Below are 19,230 nucleotides of genomic sequence, written 5' to 3' on the forward strand. Positions count from 1 at the left end.
GCTAAAGGAAGAGGCTGCATTCATTTTAAAGGAAACAAATCACCATCCATCACAGCAGAATGCAAAAGGAGAGGGTGGATTCTGGTGCTGGCCCTGGACATCTGTTTTTTCCCCAGACGTGAACCTTAAAGGCGTCAGGTCTTTCCAGGAGCTAAGAAGGCTCTCTTTAAACCACATACTAAAATTAGAAATCTCGAAGCTTACTAATGGTAAAGCATTAGGCTTTTCATTTAAAGTAGAAATCTGGTATGAGCATAACATTTCAGCCAAAATAAATTAAGGACATTTTTATGAAGTTGAACATAGTACTTTTTACCTTTTAGGTTAGAGAACTTTTTTCAAGAGACTGTAACAAATGATTCCCTCCCCCGCCCCCAAGATTAAGTTTCTGAAAGTTCAAATCACAGATTGCAGTGTAAATATCACCTTCAATACATGCTTGTGCTTCCTTCAGCTTTGTAGTTTTGGCAATATATAACACACGTGACAGCTGCCCAAAGCTCCTAATTTTAATCTGTGGTACGGAGAGAAATAGCAAAGGCTGTCCATTTTTATCAGCTTCTTCTGACTTGACTGTTGTTTCACTGAAAAATGAAAAAAACACAATATTTTCTGAAAGCTTAAGGTTAACCTGGATGTCAATAGAAGTTAAATTTAAGACATTTCAACAAATTATATCCATGTCTCATGATAAAGCACAGAGAATATAAATACGTCTTGTTAGAAGCTCATCTATTTTCCCACTTTCATCCACACTCAGGCCCTTAAATCCCCAGACTTATTAGCAACATGATATACCCAGGAAGAAAATTTTTAAACAATTTCTTGAATACCTATGTGAACTCAATCAGTTTTTGGTTTTGTTTTTCTAATAATGCATTGGACATGTTTTTAAAAATCACTGGTTCTACAGAACCTTTCATGTTTTGTGGATTTCTAATGTTATTTAATTTATAAAATTTTTATACCACAGTAATTAGTGGTTAGGAATTTTCTTGGCTACTCTGTTTATGAGCAAAAAAGCTATGAAAAAAGACAAACTAGATCCCCTCAATGGATTATTTTCCCACTCCAAACCTCCAATTTGGTTTACTTTAGGATAACAAGCAATTTTTCTAACTAGGCTTTTTCCTGATCAGAAATTATTAGCTCTCCTAGATTGGTGTTTCTGCCCATTTTAACTTTTTTAGGTTGGCATTTCTAAAAGACTAAGATGTTTTTATGGCAGTGATATAGCTCTAGATTTCTACCACTTACAACATTACCTAAACTGCCTAGCTTTTCACTGCATACTGATATCTCTGGCAAAACTGTCCACATCTTAAGACCTGATATTTTAAATTGTAACACAGATAAATAGCTGTGAAATGTTGACACTCAAGACAATCTACTACTATTTCATAAATGAAGGAGCAAAATGTTTTTAGACTTGCCAGGAACGTGCATCATTTACACAATGTACGCTTTCCCAGGAATAAAGCTTTTGGAAGAACGCCCCAAGGATCGAGGAGCTTTCTTAGAGGTCTGCTCTGGGGCTGGCCGCTGGTGCTGAGCGGATGAGAAGAGGATGAAGTCACAAGCAGACTGAATGCCCACAGGACCAAGCTCCTGAACCTGAGAAGGCGAAACTCCTGGGGAGACCAGGAGAACAGCAGGGCACAGGACATTCTCATTGCTCCCGCCAGCGGAAGCCTGCAGCTGAACGGAGAGCAGGAGGAACTAAAACGCCAGGGATGGAGAGGACTGTTGAAAAGCAGCCTCCCGTTTCAGGCTCACGGTCTGTCGGCCCTGAGGAAAGAGCTCTTTGGAAGAAAACTGCTGTAGCCACCTTGGTAAGGTTAAGAAGAATGAAAGAAAGAATAAATGAAATCCACTGACCCGATCGAGAGACTTTTAAACTGGAACTGCAGGAGGGAGATAAAAATACTCAGCTTATGCTAGAGAGAGAGCAGGAAAAAAGGCCTGATTCATTTCATTCCCAGTGTCAGGTTCCATGTCCAGAACATAGTAATTACTCCACAAATAAGGCTATAGTTGAGAAACTATTTAGTAATGCTCAGGGATGACAAAGAGTTCAATAACAGAACTTTGGGCCACTGACCTTAACACTGTGACTTCTCATTTGAGGACAATGGTAATTGTTAAGAAGTTTCTCCCTTATATTAAGCAAAATGCGCCACTCTCCCTCTGCCACCCCACAGATTTTACAGATTTAAATATCAGAAGGGATTTTGTCTCTATCTGAGATCACAAAATCAAGGCCTAGTGGCATCTGGCAGTTCATATGAGTGGAAAGACCAGGCACAAAGCAACAGCAAACGTTGGGAGTGTGGTGACCTGGAGAACACATCCTCTATGGAAAGAAAATTCAAATTTAAAAATTAGATAGTGTGTTGGCCAAACAAAATAGCCTCAGATTTCACCCGAGTGCCTCCGGTTTTCTGAGATTTCTGAGATTCACAGAGGTTAAGCGACTTGCCCCAAACTTACAACCCATCAATAAAAAACGGGCAACTGAAGATATTAAACTCTAGAAGCAATTCACTGGCTTACCTGACAACATAACCTGATCCAAAGGCTGAGGGGTCCAAATTGGTTTTCCATTCCAGTGGTTCTACAAAAACATAGTTTGCCTCTTGGGGATGTTTATAGATAAAACCCTCCACAAACACAATAATTTCCTTCAGTATCGCCTCATTGGGAGGGGTAGTTTCCAGGGCCCTAGCCCCGTGCGCCGCAGCCGTCCACTGCGCGGACCTTGTCAGTGCCGCGCCCATGGGATCCCACGACGCTCAGACCCGAGCTCAGCGCGCTCACTGCGTCAAGGCAGAGAGAGAGAGAGACACGATAGCATCCACCATTCCCCCGGAACAGTTCTCATTTTCAAGATTTTAAGCTAGCACTTACCCAACCCGCATTCTGCTTATTCATCTTAGAGGTGGATTTTTTAAATTATCCAGTAGCTCTTCAATTCAATAAAATAGCTAACTTTCCCTGAACCAGCGCTAAGTGAAACTGACAGGGACGTAAGGATTTTCCAACATCTGCCTGCCCTGGAATGAATAACTTCTTTCTCATTTTCCTGGGCCTAAGAGAGAGAATTCAAATAGCTGGGCAGAAATTGGAAACAGCAAAGTCCAAGAGCGGAACAAAAAGAATCGGAGGACGTTGGCATCAAGGCCTTTGGTTTGCAGCTCTGCTGGGGCCAGAGGTGAAGGGACCGATGCTCTTTTGAGCTGGATCACACATTGTTTAGAATCATGCTATTAAACTGACTTCTGTTACTCTTTGTCATCATCATACATCTGCATCAGTGCAATGTGAGCATATTGACCCTATTAATCGAAATATTTGAGCAGTTCAAATTCCATACTCCCTGCCCATATATCCTGCCCAGAATATTTTATTGTAATTCATAACTTTCTTAAGAGCAAATGTGAGAACAAATGAGAATCTCTTTAGCCTGTTTGTCTAGATTACCAAAAGAGTCTAGCATTAAAATGTAAAACAGAAATTGAAATAAATTTTACTTTAGCTAAATAGAAATTCGTCTTTAAAAGAAGATATCTGAAAAGATAACATTATCTGTAAACTTAAATTAAGAGCCAAGCTAATAAATAAGTTCTGACATTAATACATAATGGACATTTAAGACTTTTTTTTCAGATAATCTATACTTGTTTATTTTCTCATTTGTAATAACACTGATCATTAAAACCTTTCTTCAGGAATATTAGAAGAATGGTTAAAAAAGTTAAAGGATGTAATTAGCTTCCCCCTCGACCCATCATTACTACAAAAGCTCAGTACCAATATTCTACAGAAATGATTTGGAGATGTTACTTTCCATCCTGTATTAAATCTTGAAATACACTAACAGGGACATCTAGATCAGAGGTCCTCAAATGGGCAGTACTGGCTGCTGAGAAGCAGAGGAGAAGCCCTGTACAGATGTTTCATTATCAAAATGATAAGAATGGAACATTGTTAGCGTTTAGTGATGAGGACCAAGAATGCCAGATGTCCTGCAATGCGCAGGACAGTCCCCTAGAAGGAAGAATTATGCGGCAATCTCCAGCATCTAGTACGTAAACGCTTCAGTTAATTAACACCTGAGCCTACAACCTATCACTATTTTACAAATAATCATGAAGGATTTTTTTCACAGTTTTAATATGCACTGAATCTTCCAGAATTGAAACTATTATATAAATCAAAGGACAGTTGTATATACTTCATTTTACACAGAACTTTACCAAGAGGTCAGCAGTTTGTAAAATCCTGTCATTGACTGAAATGTTAGTCACACAATTTAAGTTTCAGTGACACATCTGTATTTGGAGCTACTGCATACACAGTAATTCTATGTAAGGCTGGAGCAACTGATTACCTCATTATATATTCTGAGCATATATATATATATATATATATATATATATATATATATATATATACACCTGAGCATTTACATGCTGATATTTTATTACAATTATCTTCCTTTTATTTTACAGTTAGAGCACATTGAGATTTAAAACTATGATTTTGATTTCAGAAGAGTAAAGTGGGCATTACAAACTATTTGTTATAAAAAGCAAGTATTGGGTCAGATAAGGTTGAGAACAACATATATATACACATACATATGTACATAAATATATCTGAAAAAGTGCTAGTGAAATAAAATGTACACCAAAAAATGTACGAATTTGTTGTGTGCAGTCGTTTTAGTATTTCAGTGTTTTGTTTCTACTGCTAGATTCTGAACACATAAGCAGGTACTGATGTTTATGTGTGACACTCCTGGGTTTCCCAGTATCACGAGAATAAGTGCAAATAGATGTATCTTATATGGAAAGGCTCAGGAGGACAGTTCTATTTGTTTTTAATCTTAAGCACAAACTTGTTTTGGTCTATAAAGCTGTTATTATATGCATCATTTCCTTCTTGCACCTTTTAAAAGAAAAATGTGAAATTACGTAAGGCTGTGGCAGTCAACATGCCACAGAGTAACTTCCTGGAAGACACTTACAAAGGAGCTACGACAGGCAAAAAGTTCTTTTCATCATGATACATTTTTCTAGGAATGTGTGTAACATATTTGACTCTATTCAAATTGTTTTTCTGAGTCTAATAAACCAGGAGCTGCAGCAATGGACAGGCTTGATTTAAGAAGGCCTAAGAAAATCTTTGGGGGCCTATGAGCATCCGGAAGGCAAGTACAATATTATTTGAATATTATTCGAAAAATAAAAAGTGGAACAAAATCCCAAAGAAGAGAAGACCATGTATAAAAGACCTTAAAAAAAAAAAAGACTTTGGAGGCCCAACTGACTGAGTTTTTAAAAGAAAAAATAGGTAGTCTTGTATTTTTTTTCTTCTTAAGTATGAGAAATTTCTAATGGCCTCTTAACTTACCAAGAGAACCAAAGCTACAGCACTTTTTTATTCCACTAATTCCAGTGATGTTCCAAAACGGTCAGTATAACTCGGGTGAAAGTTCAAAAACTAACATTTTTTATCAAGACAGGCTGATGGGACGTTTCCACCCAGTACCAATCCATGAGTTCTTCGGGCCTGAGAAACACGGTTACAATGAACACATGTGCATACATAGTACATATCTTTGAATTAATTGAAGATTTCAAAGTTTAACAATGACAGGGAAAGAAGTTTTAGTGCATGTGTTTGTTGCCATAAATTGATAATCACGTTACACTCATGTTCTCTACTCATCCAATGGATACAACCATTTGTTTTTCTTTTTTAAGGGTCCGTTGCAAGCCTCCAGGATCATTAATAAAATGAAACCCATTCGTGAATAATTTCTGTAACACTAGAGCAGAAGCAAAACCAAATTCTTTATGAGACTACAGGAATAAAAGCGACCACCCTAAGATCCAGAACCGTGGCTGGGGAAGCGGGTTAGGAGACAGTGCCTACACTGGCATCCCGAGAACGAGGAAGCTAGGCGGTGAGACCCACAGAAAAATCAGTTTCCGAACTACCCGGAACCGAGCCTTGAATCCAGGCAAACTCAGCCCGTGTGAAGACACGCGACGACGGCACCTAAGCGGCCCCCTGAGGGGCGGAACGCGCTGGAGCGGGAGGCCGGCTTCCCGGGCTGAGCGGGGAGGGGAGGCGGGAGGGCGGCAGCGAGCACGGCGCCGGGACGGAGGCACAGCTGCAAAGGCGGAGGGGGAAGGGACAGGGGACGGGAGACACTGGTGCGGCCCGGGCGGGCGCGCGGGGCGCGACGGCGGCGGAGCGGGAGGCCCGGCCCGGGCAGGAGCAGGGTGTCCGCGGGGAGGCAGGGCGGGACGGGCGCGGGAGAGACACGGGGAAGGGGCGCATCTGGGGCCCGAGGGGAGAAGGGGAAGCCGGGGAGAGGGCCAGAAGCGGGGCCCGAGCGCGACTCCCGTTTCTCCACCCACGCGGACGGCGGCAAAACCGCCGGCGTCCGCAGGCCGCACTCACCCGCAGCGCCCGGCTCGGCGCCCGCACGACGCCCCACGCTCCACGCTCCGCCTGCGCGCCCGCCGGTTGCTAGGACGCCGGGTAAACAAGGCGCCGGGCCGCGCGCACCGCGTCCCGCCCCCAGCCAGCCCGCGCGCCCCCGCCCGCGCCTCCCTGGAAACACGCTGGGTCCTCCTCCTCCCTCTCCCCCTCCTCCCCCTCCTCCCCCTCCCCCTCCTCCCCCTCCCCCTCCTCCCTCTCCCCCTCCTCCATCCCCTCCCTCCCCCTCCTCCCTCTCCCCCTCCTCCATCCCCTCCCTCCCCCTCCTCCCTCTCCCCCTCCTCCATCCCCTCCCTCCCCCTCCTACCCCTCCCCCTCCTACCCCTCCTCCTCGAGGGCGAGTCCCCGCTCAGGCCACCAGGTAGGAAACGTTCACCTTCCCTAAGGCGCAGTGGGAGGTTTTAGCAGAAACTTCATGGTAGAACCGATAGCAAATGGAAAATAGTCGTTAGAAACACCGCTTTGCTTCCCCACAGGCTTCCAGACAGGAGTTTTGTAGCGTTCCAGGAGGGCTTCTGTGTACCTGAAAGCTTCACTGGGTTCTCAAAAATAGCACAAGGCCTCTCACAGGATATCTGAGGTGCACATTTTTCTCTCCAGAAAGCAAATAAGCTAGAATTTTCGAACACTCACTGGAAAAGCAGAAACTGCTCTTGGATACTCTAGTTCAGAGAGCTGGAATGAAGTGAGAACACTTCCCCGTGTTTTTAAATGTCTTTTTTTTACATTTGTGCCTTAAGATGACCTTGATCCCACCAGTAGACACTCTATCAACAAGAGACCAACCTTGAAAAGCCAGAGGGGAATGAGGGAGTGGGAAAAAAGAAAATATTTGGTGGAGAAAAAAAGAGAGGGAATGAGCAGTGTACTGTCTTGGGGGCTGGAGTGTTTGGGGACAGTGCTGGACAAGCCGGGGGGAGAGTGTTTAGGAACTAGGACTGGACTGTTTTTCCTTAAAGCCAGGGAGGCAGATGTGTGAGCATGTTAGGTGTCACATGTCAGGGTAGTAGGCTGTCCCTGCTCAAAAACAGAGCCTTTCTGCAGACACATAAAGAAACAAGGTCGATTTGACCTTTGTTTGGGGTTTTCTTCTCTTCTTGAGAGTGTGAAAGTTGTTAGGCGTGGAATCATTTTGCCCGAAGAGGACTCTACCTCCAGAGAAGCCTACAGTTGCGAACACCAGAAAGGAAGATTACGTGCCAGTAGGTGTAAAGGGCCCATTCAAAAACAAAAAAAGTAGAGAGATTACACTCGAAGACAGTCACAGCATCCTAGCTGTAGAGTTGATGCACGTCACAAACTGGTGAAGTTCAACCAGCTGGTGAGGGTCCACCTTTGAGAGGCATTCTGGAGTGGTCCTGGAAGCAGGGAAACTTCTTTGGGTACTTTATTTCCCTTTTGCATTTTAATCAGCTGTATAATATGAGAGAGCGTTTACTAGGCCCTATGTAGAAACTGGCCAGAGATCTACAAAGTTCTGGAAAATTGACCTTGGTTTGCAAAGGAGGGAAAAGCCAGCACCAACCAAGATCTGAGCATTTGTGTCCTCATGTGCCAAATTCATGCCAAGGGGCAGAATCTCCCATTGCTCAATCTGATTGCACAATTGGAATTTACTGGAATTTATTAACCTTGAGATTTTCCAAGAAAAAAAGCTTCTAATAATATTTAAATTTGTAGAATTCCCAGCTGGCTTCTTCCAGTTTTTTCTTGCCATGTGGAAGCACTGACATGGCTGTCCGTCAGCTCTCAGTTTAACTGACCACTTCTCAGAGTGCTGACCACCCCACCGAAAGAAGCCTCCCAGGAGGACTTAACTAGTCTCTGTCTCTTTGCCTGTCCCCTACCACTGCAGTGAGCGCCATGAAAAAGGGACCTTTTCTGTCTCCTTCAAGTCTGTACCCCTAAGAGCTAGAAGAGAGACTGACCCGTGGAAGGAGCAAAATGGATGAATCGTCTGGTCAAAGATGGCTTGCTACCTGCCGTTCTTTGTTGAGCCAGGCGCCGGAAAGGTGAGGCCCACATTTCCCTGGACACAACTGATGAACCAGTTTGATGATTCCGAGTGGCTGTGTTACGGGAAAGAGCCTTCAACGCCGAGAGCACCCAGCCGTTTGCTGAGGCAGAGGTCTCTCCCCACACTGCCTGCAGCTAGAACACGACCCAGTTCCGTCCAGTGGGACTTCAGAGAAGGTCTGCCACGGGCAGCTGAGACAGGCGTGAACATGTTTGACTCCCCCCACCGCCTTCTGTCACCTGAATATGCTCTCTATGGGACCAGCCACCCTGGCTCAGGGCGGCTCAGCGCCCCTGGGGCACAGCAGAGGAGGCACGGGTGCTGTGGCAGTATTTGCTCCGGTTGCCTAACAACAGAAGCATACCGTCTCACAGCTCTAGAAGCTAGAAGTCCAAAATCAAGGTGTCAGCAGCGTCCGTTCCTTCTGAGGCTGTGAGGGAAGGATCTGTTCCAGGCCTCTCTTGGCTTGTGATGGCCATCTTCATGGTCATGGGATGTCCTCCCCATATACCTGTCTCTGTGTGTAAATGCCCCCCTTTTCTAAAGACAACCGTCATATTGGACTAGGGCCTATCCTCATTAGCTCATTTTAATTTGCATTACCTCTGTAAGACCCTCTCTCCTCCAAGGTTGCATTCTGAGGAACTGGGACTTCAACATATGAATGGGAGTGGGGGACACAATAGCAAACATAACATTCTGTAAACGGGGGGCTCAGTGGGTTTCAGGGGCCCATTCATCGGTGTTAGAGTGAGGCCCAGGGGTGTGAGGCAGCCAACAGGAGCATTTACAGGCCATAACCAGGAGAAGGTGACAGGCAAGGTTGGTCTGAGTGTCCGATACCTCAATCAGGAAAGGACTGACAGTGGAACATCATAAATCAGGAAAGTACAATCACTATATTGTGCAATCATGGAGTTAAGTCTCATTATGGGACAAGATTGCCTCTTAATGGAATTTTTCAGGAGATTTCAACAGAATTCTGATAGGAAAATTTGCACGAGGTCTGATGAAGTCCTAACGGACAAATTCCCCAGGTCCAACCTTTCCTTACAGATCGAGACAAACCATCAAAGAAGTCCAGCCTCAGCAGCCTTCTCAGTGATATACCATGGACCAAGACCACAGTCAGAAATGAAATGGCTCTTTCTTTTTAGATTCTAACTTCCTAGATATTCATTTATTTGATAAGTGCTTTTTTGGATACCGGTATGTGCTAGGCACTGTGTTGGCAGAACTGGGTTTTCCAATTCGAGTACTGGCAAAAAAAAGGAGTCGATTAAACTCTATTGAAAATCCCTGGAATAGAAGGAAGGCCAGCGGCGGGGAGCACAGGAAGCCGAGAGAGAGGAGAAGAGATGGTGAGGTGGGCAGGATGGCAGGAGGGAGGGCCTTGCAGCCGTGACGAAGAGTCAGATTCTATTCCAGAAGCAAACGAAAGTTACTGGAGGATTTTAAGGAGGGCGTGGCATGATCTGATTCATGTTGCTAAGAAGCTATCCTGGCTATTAAGGTGCAAGAGTAGAGAAGCAGAGAGACTATTACTAAGCCACTGTGGGTCAGGTCCCTGAGGAAATAGGGTCCAAGATGGAGAGATGCCTGTGAGACAAGTACTGGGGACTCTTCCCAGGGGAGTGAAGGCAGCGGGACTGGACCAGCGGCAGGCTGAACCGCAGTCCAGTTGCCACTACCCCAGGGAGAGCTCTGGGTCTGGGGGCCCTACAGAGTTTTCCCATACTGAGGAGAGGGCTCTGGGGGGGCTTTATATCTCGTTATCTTTATATCTTTCTCCCCCCACAGCTAAATGTTTATTTAGTTGATAACCTCCATTACACACTAAGTTAATCTTTTCTTTCTTCCAGTGTTACTGACAGGTAATTGACATGCAGCACTGTGTAAGTTGAAGGTGTACCATGTAATGAGCTTACATACATCATGAAGTGACTGTCACAAGTTATCACAGTAAGTCTATTGTCACAGTAAATTTAGTGAACATTCATGATCTCAGATAGATTCAAAATTGTAAAAAGAGAGAAAAATTTTTCCTTGTGATGAACACACTTGGGGTTTACTCTTTCATATGTAACCTACAGCCATGTTAATTGTATTTATCATGTTGTACATTACATCCCTAGTAATTATGTGTCTTATAACTGGAAGTCTGTACCTTTTGACCCCCTCCATCCAACCCCCCTCCCCCCGACACCCACCTCTGGTAATCACAAATCTGATCTCTTTTTCTATGAGTTTGCTTGTTTATTTTTGAAGTATAATTGGCCTACAACACTATGTAAGTTCCTGGTACACAACATAGTGATTTGATATTTCTGTGCTTTTCAAAATGATAACTATAGCTATGATATGTCACTATACAAAGATGTTACGTATTAATTTTGGACTGTATTTCCCACATTGTACTTACATACCCATGACTCATTTATTTTGCATCTGGAATTTTGTGCCTCTGAATCTCCCTCACCTATGTCTTTCCTCCTCTCACCCTGCTCCCCTCTGGCAACCACCTGTTTGTTCTCTGTATCTATAACGCTCTGTTGTGTTATGTTTGTCCATTTGTTTTGTTTTTTAGAGTCCACATATAAGTGAAATCATAAGTATTTGTCTTTCTCTGACTTATTTCACTCAGCATAATACCCTCTAGGTCCATCCATGTTGCTGCAAATGGCAAGATTTCATTTTTTTTTTATGGCTGAGTAATATTCTATTGTGTGTGTGGTATATATACATCTTCTTTATCCATTCACCTATTGATGGGCATTTAGGTTGCTTCCATATCTTGGCTATTGTTGATAATTCTACAGCGAACACAGGCATGCATATTAGTGTTTTTGTTTTCTTCAGATAAATACCTAGGAGTGGAACTGCTGGATGGTAGAAGTCTATTTTTAATTTTTTAAGGAGCCTCCATACTGTTCTCCACAGTGGCTGCACCAATTTACATTCCCACCAACAGTGAACAAGGGTTCCCTTTTCTCCACATCTTTACCACACTTGTTATTTGTTGTCTTTTTGGTAATACACATTCTGACAGGTGTGAAGTGATATCTCATTGTGGACTTGATTTGCATTTTCCTGATGATTAGTCATGTTGAACATCTTTTCGTGTGCCTGTTGGCCATATGTATGCCTTCTTTGGAAAAATGTCTATTCAAATCCTCTTCTCATCTTTTCATTAGGTTGTTTGGTTTTTTGATGTCAAGTTGTATGAGTTCTTTGCATATTTTGGATATTAACTTCTTATCAGATATATCGTTTGCAAATATCTCCTCCCATTCAGTAGGTGGCCTTTTCATGTTGTTGATAGTTTCCTTTACTGTGCAAAAGCTTTTTAGTTCGATGTAGTCCCATTTGTCTAATTTTGCTTTTGTGTCCCTTGCCTGAGGAGACAGATTCAAAAAAATTTTGCAGACTGATGTCAAAGTTTTCTTCTAGAAACTGCCTATGTTTTCTTCTAGAAGATTTATAGTTTCAGGTCTTAACATTTAAATCTTTAATCCATTTTGAATTTATTTTTGTGTGAGAGTATAGTCCAGTTTGATTCTTTCCCATGTAGCTGTCCAGTTTTCCCAGCACCACTTATTGAAGAGACTGTCTTTTCCTCAATGTATATCCTTGCCTCCTTCATCATAGATTAACTGCCCAGATAAATGTGGGTTCATTTCTGGACTCTCTATTCTGTTCCATTGATCTATGTTTCTGTTTTTGTGCCAGTACCACATTGTTTTGATTACTGTAGCTTTCTTTGTAGTATACTTTGAAATCAGGGAGTGTGATACCTCCAGCTTTGTTCTTCTTTCTCCAGATTGTTTTGGCTATTCAGGATCTTTTATGTTTCCATACAGATTTTAGAATTATTTGTTCTAGTTCTGTGAAAAATGCCATTGATATTTTGATAGGGATTGCATTGAATCTGTAGATTTCCTTGGGTAGTATGGTCATTTTAACAATATTAATTCTTCCGGTTCATGAACACAGTATATCTTTCCATCTGTTTGGGTCATCTTCAATTTCTTTCATCAGCGTTTTATAGTTTTTTGTGTACAAGTCTTTTACCTCTGCAGGTAGGTTTATTCCTAGGTATCTTATTCTTTTTGATGTGATGGTAACTGAGATTCTTAATTCTTCTTTCTGATAGTTTGTCATTAGTGTATAGAAATGCAACAGATTTCTGTATATTAATTTTATATCCTGCAACTTTACCGAATTTGTCGATGAGTTCTAGTAGTTTTTTGGTGCTGTCTTTAGGATTTTCTATGTATGGTATTATGTCATCTGCAAACAGTGACAGTTTTACTTCTTGCTTTCCAATTTGGATTCCTTTTATTTCTTTTTCTTCCCTGATTGCCATGGCTAGGACTTCCAATACTATGTCGAATAAAAGTGGTGAGAGTGGGCATCCTTGGCTTGTTCCTGATCTTAGAGGAAATGCTTTCAGCTTTTCACCATTGAGTATGACGTTAGCAATGGGCTTGGCATATATGGCCTTTGTTATGTTGAGATATGTTCCCTCTATACCCACTTTCTGGAGAGTTTTAATCATAAATGGATGTTGAATTTTGTTAAAAGCTTTTTCTGCATCTATTGAGATGATCATATGATTTTATTCTTCAAATTGTTAATATGGTGTATCACATTGATAGATTTGCAGATATTGAACCATCCTTGCATCCTTGGGATAAATCCCACTTGATGATGGTGTGTGATCTTTTTAATGTATTGTTGAGTTTGGTTTGCTAATACTTTGCTGAGGGTTTTTGCACCTATTCACCTATATTGGCCTGTAATTCTTTTTTTGTGATACCATTGTCTGGTTTTGGTATCAGGATGATACTGGCCTCATAGAATAAGCTTGGTCAGCTTCTTGTTTGTACTTTGTCTTCACTATTTCCTTTCTGTAGTCTCAGTCTAGCCCTTTTGGTGAGAAAGGAGAGTGAAAGGAGAAGAAGTAAAAGGACAAGGAATCTTCTAAATTGTCTGCCCTGTCATAAACTACCTTTGCATTCGTTGCATTAAGCCTAATCTGGCTCATTCTCTTGTGAATGTTTTTTCTTAGAATTTCAAAAATCTTGCAGTGCTGGTGCCCTTCCCACTGTATTTTGCTCCATCCCAAAACAGCCTTCTTCCTTCTGACTACATCCTTGGGAACCTACAGTTCATACATTTACTTTCTGCTGAGGTCTTATAGCTGCCATCCCACCTCCTCCAACCCCCAGTGTATTTTTCACCCACAGCCAAAATCTGGCCCATGGGAAGCACTCACACATTATTTGCTCAACAAACTCTAGAGCACAGGTCAGTCCTATGGCAATAGATGCTTTCCTCCACTTTGCTGCCAGAGCCACTCTACTCTGCCTGTCTCTCGCCCCCCAGGCTCGCCCACCACCTCCTCCCCTCCTCACAACTGCACAGGATAAAGGACACATATTAAGCTCTCTGAGTAGTCTCCTTAAAGTCCTTCTTCTTCCTTACTTCTGAACTGAGGTTGGGGGGCAGGTGAGTAGAAAAAAGCTCTTCCCTGGAAATCCACTCATTTCCCTTCTATAACTTCAATATGGGTGAGTCAGGAAATTGACTTTCCAGTTATAACCTTTACAATTTTACATCTCAGCCTAGTGCCTTACTCTGGAATAAACTGTCTACTGTATCTTGAATCCCAACGTCTTGAATTAGTGAAACAATTTTAACATACTATTTCTTAGGTATATGTACAAATTGTAGATGATTTCAGAGCAAATCAATAATATACATTGCCTTAGAAAGTGAATGGATGGGGAAGAATTATTAGTGTTTTTATTTATATACCTCCTTATCTTCAGATGTGTTACAATGAGCCTGTGTTCCTACAGTAAATGATTAGGACTGTGTAAGAAACAATAGACATAGAACATATGAGTAATTTATATATGTACAGATTATTCAAAATTAGGCCATATATCAAATATCAAAGGTCATTTCATATGCATTAATCAAAATGATTTTGATTCTAAAGTAAAAGTGGTGTAGGATTGCCTTAAACATTTTGACTTGAAGGAAACACAGAAGTGTTTTCTCGGATCTTTATCTCGTATATACATGTAGTGCAATTGATTGGCCTTTTGATTGGAAAATTTGAGGGAGAAGATAATCAAAATGACAGAATCTCAAACTGAATTTGGGGGGGACTAAGGCAGGCATGTTGTGTGCTTCATTTCTGTATAAATGAAAAAATAAAAAATAAACCCATAGAGGTACATTCTCTTATCAGTTTGAGCCACACCTATAGAAATGATAAAAACTGGCCTACAGGGTTCATTAAACCTGTATGCTACATCACTAAAATGACAGTGGGGAAAGAGAATGGGAGGGAAGATGAAATGGGTGAAACATGTCAACAAAATGTGGGTAATAGAAAACAGAAGGGTTGAAATGGCTTAGCCGAGAGAAGAAAGCTGAAACCTAAAAGCTTGAAGGGATCAAAGCCAATAAAAATAAAACATTTGCAGAAAAATAGACCCTGGAAAGACTCAGAACTTGGAGGCATCTCTAAAGGTGCAGAGTAGACTGAAAACAGGAAAAGAGCTTGAAAGCCTTGTTCAAGGAGGAGCTGGACTTATAAACCTTTTCCCCGACAGAGAGGTTTATCAGTCAGGGCACCAGGAGCAGCTGAAAACACTGTACGGAAATCATGGAACTAAGTAAACATGGGCTCCCGGAATGCTGACCGTCCCCGCCGCCCCCTCTCCTGGACCCTTCCTCGCACTGGCAACCTGACTTCCATCTTCAGGCAGAAGATCTGACACTGACCAGCATGAATGCAAAGATATACAGGTGCTGACATTTGAGAGTTCTACCAGGCAAATAGATAGGTGTTGGAAGAGGGGACGTGTATGGGTAGCATGCGGCAGGAGTGGTGGCAACAGAATTATACCCTCTACTTCCAGAGTAAAGAGTCAACAATAATCTCTAAAAAGAAAAACCAAGCCATAGCAGTTTAAGCATGTCATTTAGAAATTTGGAAATGTTGAGCAATACCAAAGACAAGCAAGAGTCTTGCCCATCACTGTGATTTTTAAGAAAAGAAAAAAAAACCAGGATCCAATCAACTTCTCAAGAAAAACCAGGGCCAACCACCTTGTGGAAAGACTGTGCTCCATCATCCAGGCCTGGCTAGTCATACACAGACTTAAGAGACCCAGTCCTGATGAACTCAGACATTGGAGAGGGCAAAGCTTCTGTGACAAGTAGCTAGTGCTCCAAGAATGCTGCATGACACAGAGCCCCAAACTCAGTGGTACACGTGGATCTGTACTCACAGACCTTCAGGTCAGTTGCAGTTCTTGTAGCTTGGCTCACCTAGGCGAGCCCTGAGTAAGTGCTCTGCTTCAGGCTCTGCTTCTGGGCTTGGTTCCAGGCCTTGTTCTGGAACTCAGGCTCAGGGGCAGTGGCTACCTGTGGGATGTACTTGTTGTGGTGAGTCACTTTCATGGACATTCCAAGCCTCTGATAGCATCATGTCAACTGACATCCCATGGACCCAAAAAGTCACATGGCCAAGCTCAAAGCCAAAGGTTGGGAGCTATTATTTGCCCACCATGAAATCATGGCAAGGGTGTGGATAATCTGACACCACTTCAACAGAGTGAAGAAATCACTGGAACTAATAATCTACTGAAGCACCCTTCTTCATGTATCATTCATCAAGTGGGTTCTAATTTTGGTCTTCATTCCCAGTACGTTATCATGGTGGTTCTGTCACCTTATCATATTCTCTGTCCTCCAGCAGGAATATCTAAGGTTGTTTGCAAATAATTTAAACACATTGTAATCGTAAGTTAAAAAAAAAAAGAATATCTAGGATCAATAGCCTAGTTAAGTGTTCTGATTTGCTTATTTTTATGCAATTATTCTGAGTCTTTAAAAAATCTTTTTATAAATTATTTTATTCAAAGTCTCTCTTTTTTGTTCTAAACTCTCTATCTAAGTAAGAAGACAGAATACCATAAAAAAGTGTTTAACCCCATTTTATGTCAAGTAGCACTTGGTCCCTGTTCTGGATTTTTTTAAAAGTAGAAACTCAGGGCAAATACACTGGAATGCAGGGAAAGTTATTTGATATAGAAAATGTGTAGTCTAGCCAAGAAGTGATTACTCCAGAAATCCTCATGGAGAATAAAGGATTTAATGTGAGACTTGATATTTTGGAAAAACAAACTGAGGATTAATAATATCCGGGTGATGTCTCCCAAAAACACCAAAGGAAACAGTGAAGACGTCTTAAAAGAATGGCTTCCAGATGCCTAGTAAATCATGTGTCTCTACCAAATGAGAACATGGCTTAAGGAGGATATTACTTATTTTGAGAAAAGAAGCATTGTTTGGGTGACTAGTCGTCTTTTGCCCTTCAACTCTGTAATATTATTAAAGATATAGAAGCCAAGAGCATTATCCTTTTTGAATAATGGAATGATGGATACCATTATTTGCGATGAAAATTAGTTCTACCATTCAGTGTGATTTTTGTAAGAAAATAAATAAATTAGGGTTTTACGGTGAGATGATTTGTCTTCTTTGGTGACTGGAGTATATCTCGGAGGCTTGTAAAGTGGAAGAAGGATGATTGTAAAAAGGTAGGATGAGAAAACCGGGCTGAGGCTTAGTGCATAGGAACGTTTTTAGATACATAAATTTCAGAAACAATTTGGAATCTGGAAATTGATTTCCTATAAAGCGTCTACACCCACAGACCCTTTGGCAAGAGTTCATGTGTTCCCAGTTTGGAAACCACTCACTTGGTTCATTGATGGAGCGTCTCGTGCCCCATATTCCTCTGCCCTTTGCAGTCTTAGGTCACACCCTCCAATACGCTCCAGTGTGGATTTGCACCGATCACAATGTGCCAGAACTTATTAGCTTTCAGCGTTGGGGTCCTGAAGAGCATTTATTGAGGCCACTGGCATTGGTTTTCCATATTGAAATCTTCCTTTGTCTTTCTCGGTGATTCATATTCTCATCCCTGTAATATTACCTGGCAAGTGTTTGGGCTTGAGCAATTCTGCTCTGGGTTTTGTCACTGGATTAGAAAACAACAGCAGCAGCAATAGCAGCAGGAACAAAACTAGACTCTAGGGATCGCAAGCAGATTGTAATCAGATATCATAGAACAGAAATTAGAATGTGTGCATTCTCTCTGAGAGATATTGCATTTACTCAATTAAATTTCCTATAGAGGATTTTAAGCACAAATGGGACATTTTGCAGTTTCCATGAACGTTAAGTTCTTAAGGTAAAAAAAAAAAAAAAGAAGTCTAAATGAACCTAATTAATTTTCTGTTTCCTTCCTAACTGGCAAATCAGCTGAAAGAGGCAGAAGCACAGATTAATAAACCATATGCAATATATTGCCAGCTGTCATTTGAGGAAACTATTTTTTCTTCTGTCTTATTGATTACCTAAGTGTTATAGTAACATCACAGGAGCTCTTTGGGATTAGGAAAGCCATGATGATTTTTCTCCCTCCTTTGCAAAATTGTCTACTTCCTTAGTTTCTGTAAACTCACTCTGTATTAGTTAAGATTAGGTTCTGGTGTGAGAAACAGACTCCAAAAACAGTGACTTACAGAGGACAGAAGTGTATTACAACAAGAGTCTGCAGCAGTGGTTCAACTCCACAAAGTCCTAAGGGACCCAGGCTGCTCCTCCCCTGGGCAGGACCCACATTTCCAAGGTCTGCTCCATCTCCAGACATCAGGACCACATTCCTGCCAACAGGAGGGAGGAAAGCATGAAAAGGGGCAAAGGTCATGCACTGGCTTACTTTTAAGGAAACTGCTGTACCACAATTCTACTTATATCTCAATGGCCAAAATTAATCATATGGAACATTTTTGCTTTTTACATTTTGAAGCTATCATAATAGGTACATAGAGATTAAAAATTATTTTTTTGGCCATGCTGCACCGAGTGGCATGTGGGATCTTAGTTCCTTGACCAGGGATAGAACCTGCACCCCCCGCACTAGAAGCACGGAGTATTAACCACTGAACCACCAGGGAAGTCTCTTGTTATCTTTTCTAAGGATCCAACCCTTTTATCATTATAAAGTTAACCTGTTTTTCTCTAGTAATGATTTTTGCCTGAAAGTATATTTTTTCTGATTTTAATAGAGGTACACCAACTTTCTGTTTGGTGTTTTCCTGGGGTATCTTTTCCATCCTTTTACTTTCAACTTTTCTGGAAACTAACATTTTAGATATGTTCATTGTAACAGAATATAGCTGATTTTTAAAAAATACATCTGACAATCTTTGGGATTGACATGTACACACTGCTATATTTAAAATAGATAACCACCAAGGATGTACTGTATAGCACGTGGAACCCTACTCAATAATTTGTAATAACCTAAATGGGAAAAGAATTTGAAAAAGAATAGATACATGTATATGTATAACTGAATCACTTCGCTGTACACCTGAAACTAACACAACATTGTTAATCAACTATACTCCGATATAAAATAAAAATTTTTTTAATAAAATAAAGTAAAAAAATAAAAATATAGTCTGACAATCTTTGTGTTTGATGAAGGCATTTAATTTATTTACATTATGTGAAATCTTATTTTGTGCTTTCCATTTGTCCCATCTTTTCTATGATTCTTTTTCTCTCCTCTGTTTCCTTCTATTTGAATTGATTAATTTTTT

General features: G+C 41.5%; 1 protein-coding gene across 4 annotated transcripts in view; it reads right to left on the reverse strand.

Moving 5' to 3' along the window:
* ODAD2 (outer dynein arm docking complex subunit 2) overlaps positions 1-19,230 on the reverse strand; it is a 243,943-nt gene that overhangs the window by 167,025 nt on the left and 57,688 nt on the right. The window contains exons 3-5 of one of the 4 annotated variants that reach the window (XM_036841362.1): positions 18,145-18,285; positions 2,554-2,816; positions 427-584 (exon numbers count right to left, since the gene is read on the reverse strand). In XM_036841362.1, the coding sequence (XP_036697257.1) occupies positions 427-584; positions 2,554-2,777 (382 nt within the window). In that variant the 5' untranslated portion in view covers positions 2,778-2,816; positions 18,145-18,285. Of the gene's footprint in view, positions 1-426; positions 585-2,553; positions 2,817-6,474; positions 6,510-18,144; positions 18,286-19,230 lie in introns of those variants that run through there. The other 3 variants (XM_036841364.1, XM_036841363.1, XM_036841365.1) reach the window with 3 other exon arrangements.

Source organism: Balaenoptera musculus, chromosome 2 (genome assembly GCF_009873245.2).
Source record: "Balaenoptera musculus isolate JJ_BM4_2016_0621 chromosome 2, mBalMus1.pri.v3, whole genome shotgun sequence".
In the NCBI taxonomy this organism is placed as follows: Eukaryota; Metazoa; Chordata; class Mammalia; order Artiodactyla; family Balaenopteridae; genus Balaenoptera; species Balaenoptera musculus.